At 38.8% G+C, this 12,600-nt stretch overlaps 1 protein-coding gene across 2 annotated transcripts; it reads left to right on the forward strand.

Annotated features, from left to right (window-relative positions):
* Positions 1-303: 303 nt before the first annotated feature.
* On the forward strand, positions 304-7,570 carry LOC128197330 (uncharacterized). Of its 2 annotated transcripts, XM_052878685.1 has the most exons (6): positions 304-493; positions 612-714; positions 6,840-6,944; positions 7,046-7,094; positions 7,175-7,270; positions 7,359-7,570. In XM_052878685.1, exons 3-6 carry the CDS (start codon positions 6,856-6,858, stop codon positions 7,446-7,448), a joined length of 324 nt encoding a protein of 107 aa, XP_052734645.1. In that variant the 5' UTR covers positions 304-493; positions 612-714; positions 6,840-6,855; the 3' UTR covers positions 7,449-7,570. The 2 variants fall into 2 exon arrangements, with proteins under 2 accessions (XP_052734645.1, XP_052734646.1); XM_052878686.1 differs by lacking the exons at positions 304-493; positions 612-714 and adding an exon at positions 2,206-2,881 and having other exon boundaries at positions 6,786-6,944.
* The last annotated feature ends 5,030 nt before the right edge of the window (positions 7,571-12,600 follow it).

Consider the following 12,600-nt stretch of genomic DNA (forward strand, 5'->3'; position numbering starts at 1 on the left):
CGTTTTGAGGGGCGCGGACGGCTATAATATTATAGACGTCCGCGCCCCCCAGAACGGACGTTTAGTGGACTTTAAGTAATTATTACCCCAGCCACTCTGTGAGTCCTCTGAACGTCCGTTCTGAGGGGCGCGGACGTCTATAATATTTTAGACGTCCGCGCCCCTCAGAACGGACGTTCAGAGGACTGACATGGGTAGTTGAATCGTTTAGGTTTTCATCAGAATTATAGACGTCCGTCTTGAGACGGACGTTGATAAAATTATAGACGTCAGCGCCATCTGAACGGACGTGTAAAGCCCCGCGAAATTCAATTTTAAATTCATTACAACGTCATATTAGTGGTGGGCCGGACGTCTATAATATTATAGACGTCCGGCCCACGTGGGACGGACGTCTATGATCATTAAAATGGGAAGCGCGAACCGAGACCATTCACTGTTCGTCTTCTTCCCCGCCGTTCGCGACTCTGCTGCTGCGCCATTGATATTCGAGGTTGGTTTTCTCACTTTTGGACCGTTTAAAATTACATTTAATCCGATTACATTGCTCTGTGATGAAATGTCTTTGATTTGAACCGATTAAAAATTGTTTTGGGTTCGTTTTTTTGCAGATTCTTGCGTGTTCTTGGGCGACTTCCTTGACTCTTTTTGGACTGCGTGTTAGGCCGTTTACTCCTCCACTTCCCTCCTTCTCATTTGGAATCTACTTTTCAGGTTAGCTTGTTGGTTGAAAATTTTGTGTATGCATGTATGTGGATTTTGTGTATGGACGTTTTTTACTATAATGTGTATTAGTTATGTTATTGTGTTAAACGATTAATGCGAAATGTGTATTAGTGTATGGATGTTTTTGACTGTTAAATTTTGTGTATGCATGTATGTGTTATTGTGTATTAGTTATTGCCATACATTGAGTGACACTTAGTTCCCGTTTGAAATTTAAGACAAACGATTAATCTTTTAATCGTTTGTGTTAAATTTTGAATTGTCCGATTGGACAGTTTGAGAAAATTAATTTTCATAATTTGCAATACCATGACAACTGGAGTTTAAGGATAAGATTGATGAAATTTCGGTTCAGTACTTGTGTTGTTCTCCGGATGCATATTTGATTGTGGTCATCGTTGACTACTCTCATTTCGTGTATTTTGGAGACCAATGCGAAATGCTGCCGAAATTGTATCAATTTTATGACGTAGACTTCAATGCACGTGGCTGAGCAAATTATGAAAATTAATTTTTTTGAATGGGTAGGGCCTAACCTTGTGAGAGTTAAAACACTTGAACTGATGATTTTACGAACATAGTATGGATCGAAGATGGATGAACGAACGTCGCATGAGTGAAGAATATGACAAGGGTGTTTCGCAGTTCTTGCAATACGTTGAACAAAATGCTAAGTCTGTCAACGGGACATATTTTTGTCCTTGTGTGCGTTGTCTTAATCAAATACGCCAAGACTTAGGCAATGTGCGTGACCATCTATTCATGTACGGCATAATGAGGACTTATACCGTTTGGACTTGGCATGGAGAAGTACTTGAGCAGCCTACCACGTCACGAGGAACAAATTATGTGGAAGAATGGATGAGTGACCATTTAGAGGACATGATACGTGATGTCGGTGAAGATAATTTTGGAAGGGCTAATTTGTATGATACTCTTATTAATGATTCAGAGCAACCGTTGTTCCCAGGATGCTCAAACTTTACACGCTTGTCTTCAACTTTAAAGTTGTTTAGTTTAAAAGCAAGGAATGGATGGACCGATAAAAGTTTCACCGAGTTGTTGGAGTTGTTGAAGGAGATGCTTCCAGAAAATAATACTCTACCTATTCGTAATTACGAGGCCAAAAAAATTTTATGTCCAATGGGTCTTGAATATCAAAAGATACATGCTTGTCCTAATGATTGTGTTTTGTACACAAAGGAGTTTGCTTCGTTAAACTATTGTTCAACATGTGGTTTATCCCGTTTTAAAAAGAAATCTGACAGAGTCACTGGTAATGAAGGTAATGATGGTGCACCTGCTAAGGTGATGTGGTATTTGCCTATAATACCTAGGTTCAAACGTATGTTCTCTGTTAAAGAAGATGCAAAGAACCTTAAATGGCACTCTGACGAAAGAAAGTGTGATAATCTTCTTCGACACCCTGCTGATTCTCCACAATGGAAAAAGATTGATGACAAATTCCCTGAATTTGGTGCAGATCCAAGAAACTTAAGGCTTGCACTTGCAACTGATGGTATGAATCCTTATGGAAACTTAAGTAGCAAACACAGTTCGTGGCCAGTTATGTTGATGATTTACAATCTTTCTCCTTCGTTGTGCATGAAGAGAAAATATGTGATGTTGACCATGATGATATCGGGTCCTAGACAACCTGGAAATGACATTGATGTTTACTTAGCACCTTTAATTGATGATTTGAAATTGTTGTGGGAAGAAGGCATCGACGTGTTTGATTCACATGTTCAGGAACAGTTCCGTTTGCGTGCAATGTTGTTTTGCACTATAAATGATTTCCCAGCATATGGAAACTTGAGCGGTTATAGTGTTAAAGGTCATTTTGCATGTCCCATATGTGAAGAAAACACTAGTTACCTTCAGTTGAAGCATGGTCAGAAGACAGTATATACAAGACATCGAAAATTTCTTCCTCGTAATCATCCTTATCGTAGATTGAAAAAAGCATTTAATGGAAGTGCTGAGGATGAGGTTGTGTGCAGACCCCGGAATGGTCAAGAGGTGTACAACGAAGTCAAAAACATTGACATTGTGTTTGGAAAACATCATAAAAGTACCTCTGCAAAGACCATTTGGAAGAAACGATCGATATTTTTTAAGCTTCCATATTGGTGTGAACTTGATGTTAGACATTGTATTGATGTGATGCACGTTGAAAAAAATGTTTGTGACAGTGTCATCGGAACTTTATTAAACGTCAAAGGGAAGAGCAAAGACGGAATAAAGGCAAGACAAGATTTGGCTGACATGGGAATCCGATCTGAGTTACATCCACAGATAATAGGAAGACGCACCTATCTGCCCCCAGCCTGTCACACACTTTCCAAAAAAGAAAAACAAAGTTTTTGTAACTGTTTAAGAAGTGTGAAGGTTCCGCAAGGTTATTCTTCAAATATTAGTAACCTTGTGTCTATGCAAGACTTAAAGCTAGTTGGTTTAAAGTCTCACGATTGTCATGTATTGATGCAACAATTGTTACCGGTTCTTATTCGAGGCATATTACCTCCTTCTGTTAGGGGTATTCTGACACGTCTGAGTTTTTTCTTTAATGCCATTTGCAAGAAAGTTGTTGACCCTCGAGGTTTAGATGAATTGGAAAATGAGGGAATAAGACTACTATGTCAATTGGAGATGTATTTTCCACCTTCCTTTTTTGACATCATGGTACATTTGATTGTTCATCTAGTCAGAGAAATTCGAATATGTGGGCCGGTCTTCTTAAGGTGGATGTACCCAGTTGAAAGATACATGAAGATCTTAAAGGGATATGTCAAGAATCAGTATAGACCAGAAGCTTCAATCATAGAGCGATACGTTGCAGAAGAAGCCATTGAATTTTGTTCAAGTTATATGCCATCTTGTGAACCCGTCGGTCTTCCCAAGAGCAAAAACGAAGGAAAATGTGAAGGAAAGGGTGTTCGAGGTGTGACAATTCAAAGTGTTAGCAGAAAAGAAATTGACCAAGCTCATTTGTACGTCTTAAACAACACTGTTGATGTGATTCCTTACATTTCTGACCACGTTAATGAAGTAAAGGCAGCAAACCCAAAAATGAGTGAAAAATGGCATCTTAATGAACATGTGAAAACCTTCTTGGGATGGTTTAAGAAAAAGGTGTATGGGACTCCACATGTTTCTGAAACTTTATTGAGGTTATCTCGTGGACCGAACACAGAGGTCATTACATATGGTGGGTACTATATAAACAATATTTCTTTTCAGACAAAGGTAGAAGATGACAAAAGCAGAGTTCAAAATAGTGGCGTCACACTACAAGCTGAGTCTGTGCACTTTGCTAGTTCTAAAGACAAAAATCCAATCACAGCATCCATCAGTTATTTTGGAATAATACAAGAAATATGGGAAGTTGATTACGTTACTTTTAGAGTACCAGTTTTCAAGTGTAAATGGGTTGATATAAATTCTGGTGTCATGATGGATGACCTTGGTTTCACATTGGTAGACTTGAACAAGATGAATTACACTGATGAACCATTTATCATGGCTAGTCAAGCAAGACAAATATTCTACATAAGTGATCCATCGAATAACAAATGGTCAGTGGTTTTAGAAGGTAGAAACATGCATGGACATGATGATGACGATTCTCTTGATATACTTGAGACAACATCTGTTGCATGTAGACCCACTGAAGACCCAGTTGATGACGTTGCCGATGTAATGCAAGCAATTCGTAGTGATCACAACGAAGGCATTTGGGAAAAAACAATTAATTAATAGGTTAATATTTTCACTTTTATTGACTTTATATGTATGTTCATCATAATTGAATTATTACTAACGTTGTCTAATTGGTTCAGGTATGTCGGCCTCAGACTCAGGATCGGGAAAGAGCAGACGTGGACGAGGCGTCACCCGAGTGGCAGATGTGACATCCGGACGCGTGGATGGTCAGAGGAGGCATGTTGACATTGACCCCAGATCAGGTCATCCATCAGGGCCAAATGCTGATAGGTTTAGGAGTTATCTGGGCAAGTTAGCAAAAAGTCATGTCTCTATCCTTCATGCATGTTGGGATGACGTCCCAGAGGTCGACAAGAACCTCTTATGGCAAGATGTTCTGGTATGTTTAGACTTCATGCAATTTGTGATATACTTATCTGTTAACTTTTCTCTTGGTAACAAGTTTTTTGTTTTAAACAGCAACATTTTGATATTCCAAACACATTGCAAATCAGAAAGAAAGTGTTATCGCATATAGCGATAAGATTTAAGGATTTCAAGACAAGGCTGACACGACTATATGTCTTTGGAGATAGACAACATGAAAATCCATCTCAGCATTATACCTTCACAGAGGAGGATTGGATGCAGTTTCGTGCATCTAGAGAGACTGAAGAATGGAAGGTACGTTTCTTAAGATCATCTTTCATTGAGTTTTTATGATTTTAGACTTACTTATATACATGGTTTCACAGCATAAAAGGTTAGCCGCCCAAGAAAGACAAAGGCTAAACGACACACCCCACTTGTTATCACGAGGTGGATATGCAAAACTGGAGAAGAAACTGAGAAAGTCTAAAGCCGATGCCTTGGGACTTGAGTCGCCTGACCTAGCACCTGCACCTGCTAGGTACGAGCTGTGGAAGGCTGCTCGGACTAAATCTGATGGGAACATGACATCTTCCTCAGCTGCCTTGATCTCACAGAGAATTGTAAGTTCAAATTATAAGCAGTTATTTGATTGTGTATCTATCACAGCATGTCTTCTAAGTAACTTGGTTTTTTTATGTGCAGGATGAGTTGGTTGAGCAGCAGACTCAGGGGACATTTGTTGGCCAAGGTAGGGACGACATTCTGACAACGGCCATTGGAAGGCCCGAGCACCCAGGACGTGTACGTGGAGTTCCAGGGGCGATTGGTCTTCGTGACTATTTTGGCCCTACACAGAAAACCCCCCAATCAATGAGTCAGGAGACACTGAGGCAGATGGATCTTCAGTGGGAGGAAAGACTCAACCAAAGCATGAGATCAATGGAGCAACGATTCATGGAGCAACTACAAGAACAAAAACAAATACAAAGAGCGCTTGAAGAAAAGCTGCATTCCATGACGCAAGGCCACATGGGGGCCGATGAAACTCCCACAGCACCTCGTGTCAGCACTAGAGGATCATGCTCTGCTGTAGAACCCAATGAGTATAGCGGTCAATATGAGCTGTTGGTTGATGGGGATCCCCCACGCATTGTGGCTGTCGGACGAGTGCTTGAGGGAGGGGAGACCATTCATGGTGTTGCCATATTACCCCAGCACGTGCGTGTGACCATTGACGAGGTTCGGGATCCCCAGGCTCAGGTGCCTGTACCCACTCCAGAAATTAACTTTGTGGGGGAGGCCATAGGAACATTTATTGCCTGGCCTAGAGCATTGATCATGTCCCACATCGCGACTCCACAGGTATAATGTCTTTTTCCTTAGTATTTCTATGTTAATTGTCTTCACATAATTGTTTATAAAGCTTTGACGTAAATTCTTATCTTCAGTTCACACGTCCTCAGAAGCAGCCAATTCATGATACAGTCATACATGAAGATGATGACATGGCTGAAGCAGAGGATGATCCTATATCAAAGTTAGTGACAAAATTACCCAGATTGAAGAAAGCATCATTACAACTATACTGGGATTTGAGGGTATTTGGTCTTCCCCCACATGTGCCAGTTTATATCACATTTTCTGATGCATTGGAGGTGATTGAGGGAGACAGGATGTTGAATATTTCCATCATTCAATTGTGGTGCATGTAAGTTAGTCAATTTGGTCTTTGATATTACTTTTATTTACATTCTTATATAGTTTCTAACGACTTAACTTTGTTGTTTTAGGTACATGGACACAATCGTTGTAGACCAAGGTCGGTCTTCCATGTACGGATTTGTTGAACCTCAGACCATTCAACCGTCTGGTAACACACTTCAAAACAGACAACATTATTTGCAAACATGGATGGATGAGTCCAAAAGAGACATATACCTTGTGCCATACATTGACGGGTACGTGTTTTTATATGTGGTCAGTTTATTATTATAGTTTCCTTAATTAGTTGAATAACTATTTGTCCTTCGTGATAGGTCTCACTGGCAGCTGATGGTTATCATTCCCAAACAATGTAAAATTATATGGTTTTGTTCGTTGCACAGGAAGATGAAAAATGACTTGAGAACCATGCTTCAAGGGTAAGTGTTTCTCCAAAAAATGACTTCAATTTGATGTTAACCTTCAACTTTTATGATAAAATAGTCATATTAATTATACTTTGTGTTTTCAATCTGTACAGAGTTATTGGTAAATCTCGTGGTCAATTGGTTCAAATTTTGTATCCAAAGGTTGTAAGTCATTTATAGTTTCTAATTCATTTATGTTATTGAATGATCTAAATTTTTAACTATTTAGTTTGTTATTTTAGTGTAACCAGCAGGTAGATTCATGGGAATGTGGCTTCTATGTGATGTGTTGGATTAAGACCATCATTCGAGCTGTCATTACAGATGACTGGAATGAGGTAATGATGTATACCTTCAATACATTACAAATTAAAATCATCTTCAACTATATATGAAACAATAATGAATCTTTGTTGAATTTTGCAGCGCTTCAAGACTACATCGCCTATTGCAGAGGACACAATTAACCAGATAAGGCAGGAGTGGACCGCTTATCTTTTACAAAGATGGAGTTAGGAATAGTTATATTTCTTCTTGATTGAACATTGTTTGGTTTTAGTTTTATTTTTATGTTAATAGTTTGGTAGTGGATTGAACATTAAGTAGAATTTTGTTTATATAAAACGCATATTTATGTTATTGGAGAATTGTTCTGGGACATTTTTCTGTTTTTCAGGTGTGGTTCTATTGAGAAAACAAACAAATTTTAAAAAAAAAAACGCCCACTAGACGTCTGTTAGTGTACAGTCGGACGTCTATAGACGTCCGTCTGTGCACATACGGACGTCCCACCCCCAGCGCTACACCAAAATAACTCAGCGAGGATGACGTCCGTCTTCAGACAGCAGCGGACGTTTATGTGGACGTCCGTCCTGATGCAGCGGACGTTTATATAAACGTCCGTCCTCAGGCCACGGACGTTTCTATAAACGTCCGTCCTGATGCAGCGGACGTTTATATAAACGTCCATCCTCAGGCAGAGCGGACGTTCACATAGACGTCCGTCCTCAGGAAGAGCGGACGTTCGTATAAACGTCCGTCGTGGCAGGACGGACGTCTGAGGGACGTCTACCGCATAGACGTCTGGCGTACGCCGGACGTCAAAAGGCCAAAATATCGGACGTAAAAAGCCTTTTCTGCACTAGTGATTCGCACGGATCTAAGACTAGTGTATTTTGAAAAGTTTGTTTTAGAAAGCTTCTTGTATCTCCATATATTTTGAAAATCATATTTTAGAAATCTTGTTTTAGGAAGCTCATTCTGGATTACATCAAATATATTTAAAAAAAAATTCTAGAAATATTATTTGAGAAATTGTATTACGAAAATTTTGTTCCAAAGATTTTAAAAAACTTGTTCCGGGAAGATTTATGAAACAGATACTTATTTTAAAAATTGTAAGGGTGCAGACGGTGAGTATGAGAGTACTAGAAGAAAAGGTCCATATATTTGATTTTTTTAACTTTTTGTTCTTTTCTTTACGAGTGAGTAGAGATTGAGATTGGTCAATTGCTTCTCTCAAATTTGAACGTACAACCTATTAATTATGTGAAATTTCTGCTTTAGAATGATACTTTTTACTCTTTCAAAAATAGGAATTCGGAAAACTATTTCCCACCTAACAAGTTTCGAAAACTATTTCCAGATTTTAATTTCGAGAATTTTTACCTTCACTCATTAAGCACCACATGTAACATCCCAAAATTATACAGTCATCAACTATATAATAGAATATTCACATGTATTAATATGACAAAACAGTCTTACAATAAAAGAGATAAACCCCGCAAATGACCGAACGACCCTACCTAAACAAGTAAACTTACGAGCGTTCAAAATCAAAAATGACGAACGGTGTACAAAAATAAATACCGAACGTCCAACTATACAATTATAGCAAAAGGGCGCTCGTTCTAAATCGGCCGCTAACCTAACTATACTAACAGCTCACCAAACGTCCTACTGTTCGGCCTTCACTTCAACTTCTACAAGATTCCCTTCAGCAATGAAACCTTCTTCAAGCGCTTCTTCCAGAGATGCATCTCCCTCTGCTCACATCCACACGGATGATCATTGCAAGGACAAGACGGACGTACAGATACAGACAACACAATGGAAAACGAAGGGTAAGCTTATTGAACTTAATTCATACATCATCATTTAAATCAAACATACCTAAGACATAAGAACATTTCAACATATATATAATCATCCAAAAACTATTACTAGACGGACCGTCCGGACTGTATGAATCTGTGTAGCTACAGGCGTCCTTGCACCCGGGTGATGTAGTAACTGTCATAAACACATCAGCTGCCACCCGAGGTTAGTCCGTTCTTACGTCGCCCATGTTAACTTATGGACTAAGGACCTCCTGCCATTCCCACGCATGAACTACTCTCCTCTACGTGAAGATGAGTATCACGGAATATCAGGATGGACCAAGCCAGCATTAGCATGCCCACAGTCATACTTTACCAAATTCCATATTCAACCATGAATCGTTCCTCCCTGGAACGCTCGTTCAAAATCAATAATCATAATTTCATCTCTTACACCATTCGCACATCTTAATCTTTCCTCTTATTCACATTTTCATTCTTAGTTCCACTTTCATAAAAGGACGAACGTCCAGCCCTCTTTGTAATAGAGGACGAACGTTAATACAATACCAAGAAGGTTCGTTCACGAGTGAAATAAAACCAATACAGGTTATTAGACGGACTTCATATTAACTTGACTCAGTTAGATGAACTGAATCTAGTACGATCTGGAAAATACTTAGAATAATTTAAGTTCAATAACTCTGGAACGAATCCAATGGATAGATACGTCACAAACTGGTTTAGATAAATAAACCGGACACGAGGTAATTTAGGAGACCAACCGCCAGTCAATGACCGAGCGTGAAAATAGGCATTTAATGAAGTTTTGAACGAACGTCACTGAAGTCTTGGACGAACGTTACTAGATCTATTGGACGAACGCTATTTAAATTTATGGACGAACGCTTATGGGAATTCAGGACGAACGTTATTTCTGCTTGTTGGTAATTACGGAAAGAACGAGCGTTCGGTATAGGACCGAGCGCTACTTATCATTTTCACTTTTAGGACGAGCGTTCGGTCTAAGACCGAGCGCCACTTAGGACGTACGCTTTGGGTCGAGACCCATCGCTGATTCAAGATATTTGAAATAGGATTTTTCATAAATTAAAATGTTGAAATTAGATTTTGAACAATATAACTAAGTGTTTGAATATAGTCTCAGCCTTCTCAATTTCTCACACAATACTCAGGATATTTACGTTTGGCCGAACGCTCAAACGCAAGGTTAATATAAGAGGGCGTTCGTACTCGATTAGAATTCTTTCCAAATGAAAGGGTTCAGCTATTTCAAAGATGACACTGAGAATAACGAACGGTCAAAGACCATTTCGATAACGATCGTTCTTTATCATAGAATTTCATATTCAGATTCATCTTACAGTAAATACATTTTTCATTATAAACTTTTATACATTAAATTGCTCATATCATAGTACAAAATCCATACTTTTTCATACATCATCTCATCATACAGCTCATTTTCAATTTAATCAAACCATAGAACATTGCATCACTTTCATACATTATTTCAGAATCATATTCATATACCAAAAGTCCAATATCATAAATCATACTTCAAACATCACATAAACGCACATGCAGTATAGAAAATCATATGAATTAAATCTAATAAGCTTCCCTTACCTCTAGTGTGAACGTACGTCCTTCAGGATAATTCTCACTTCTCGGTACTAAGATTTCTTCTACTTTCAATGCTCACTCACTCCTCCAAACTAAACCAAACAATAAGAAACCAAGATAACTTAGACTACACCCTCGAATGAAACCAAAACGTGGCTTGCATGCAACAAAAGAACTAACGACTAAGGAGAGAAGACTTACCAGCTCAGACTGGAAACCCAATCGGTTCAAGATGGAGCTTGAGACTCCGGGAATGCTTCCACTGCCTGAACGATGATTAGAGTAGATGAAACGGGTGTTTTCTCAGAGGAAAGGTTAAGAAAATGCAGAGAGAAGGAGGAGAGAAAGGTTCTCTTCAGAAATCGGAAAAAGGGGTTGCATGCAGAGAGTGAAGCATTTTTCTGAGAAATTTCAGTTTTGCTTCCAGCGCCGAACGAACGTCCTCTCTTCGGCGGACACGTGCTTTCCACTACCGATTCCTGACTCCCATCGGCATGACACCTGGCGTTCAATAATGAAATGTCACGTTCTCCGAGTGACACGCGAACTGCACTGCGCTCTCCACTCCAGACTCCATGCAGCGTGACACCTGGAATCCGCTGTTGAAATGCTTCTTCCTGCGGCTGCCACGCACGTTGTTGAGGTGTCTCGTTCTCCAGCTGCCACGCGTACTCCAGCGTACGTTATTTTCCAGGGTCTCACACCACCAAAAATACCTTTCATACTTCAATATACTTCTCACGGCTTCTCTCCATTTTTCAAATCACTACCATCTTACGAGCACCTCCACCAAACACATAGGAACCAGCATAAAACAACCAAGGGTAAAATAAAATTCCAAAATATTTGAGGTGTAGATAGAAATTGATGGGGTGCAGGAAGTAATTTCCTTCTGATCTCTTAATATTTGGATTGTAAATTTATTCCCTTTTCTGTTTGTTCCATTGTTATCAAAGTGTCAAATACAGGTATGTATCATTTTATATATTTCTGTTGTCATTTTTTTTGTTTGATATCTTCAAAAGGTCAGTTAAATTTGTCCCCTTCACTTTCATCAAAATTTCCTAGGTTTTCTCACACTCCTCTTTTCCAATATTAATTACACGTTTGACAAAAACAGGTTTGTGGTGCCAAAATTTAAGTAAACAATACCATAAAACTAAAATGTTTATTGATTGCACCTTTATTTTTTAAATTTTAGTACATTCTGGAGCACGTTGTTGTTGTTGTTCCATCTTTCTAGAAGTACAAATTCTGATATTCTCTTTTTATGAACTTTTCTTCATCTTAAGTCCTGCTCTCATACATCTGCCCAAAATGGTAGAGCTGAACATAAACATCATCACATCACTGAAATGGGACTTGCAATGTTTTTTCATTCACATCTCCTTGTTCACTATTGGTTACATGCTTTTTGTTATGCTGTCTATGTCATCAATCGGTTACCCACCACTCTTCTAAATGGTGTTTCTCCATTTGAGACCTTATATAATATTCCTCCCAATTATGCACACTTTCATCCTTTTGGTTGTCGGATTTATCCTTGTCTTCGTGGCTATACCACTAACAAATTGTCTCCTCGCAGTACACCTTGTATTTTTCTTGGATATAGCAGAAACCATAAAAGATTTCAATGTTTGGATCCCTCAACCTAGACATGCCAAGTTTAACGAACTTTATTTTCCATGTTCAAACACAAGAACTATATCTCCAATTTATGGGTTGGGTTTTTCTTCATTTGTTGAACCAGCCTCAATGCCTGTTGATAACGGTTGATTTCATCGTTATTTGAGATTAAATTTGGACAATAAATTAACCCTTTTTGACTTAAAAGCTTGCTTGTTCTCTTGTTTTTAGCTTATTTTGGTGAATAAGAGAGTTGAGGTTATACTTGAAGATTTTATCACTAAAGTCCCTTG

Source organism: Vigna angularis, chromosome 6 (genome assembly GCF_016808095.1).
Source record: "Vigna angularis cultivar LongXiaoDou No.4 chromosome 6, ASM1680809v1, whole genome shotgun sequence".
Taxonomy (NCBI): domain Eukaryota; kingdom Viridiplantae; phylum Streptophyta; class Magnoliopsida; order Fabales; family Fabaceae; genus Vigna; species Vigna angularis.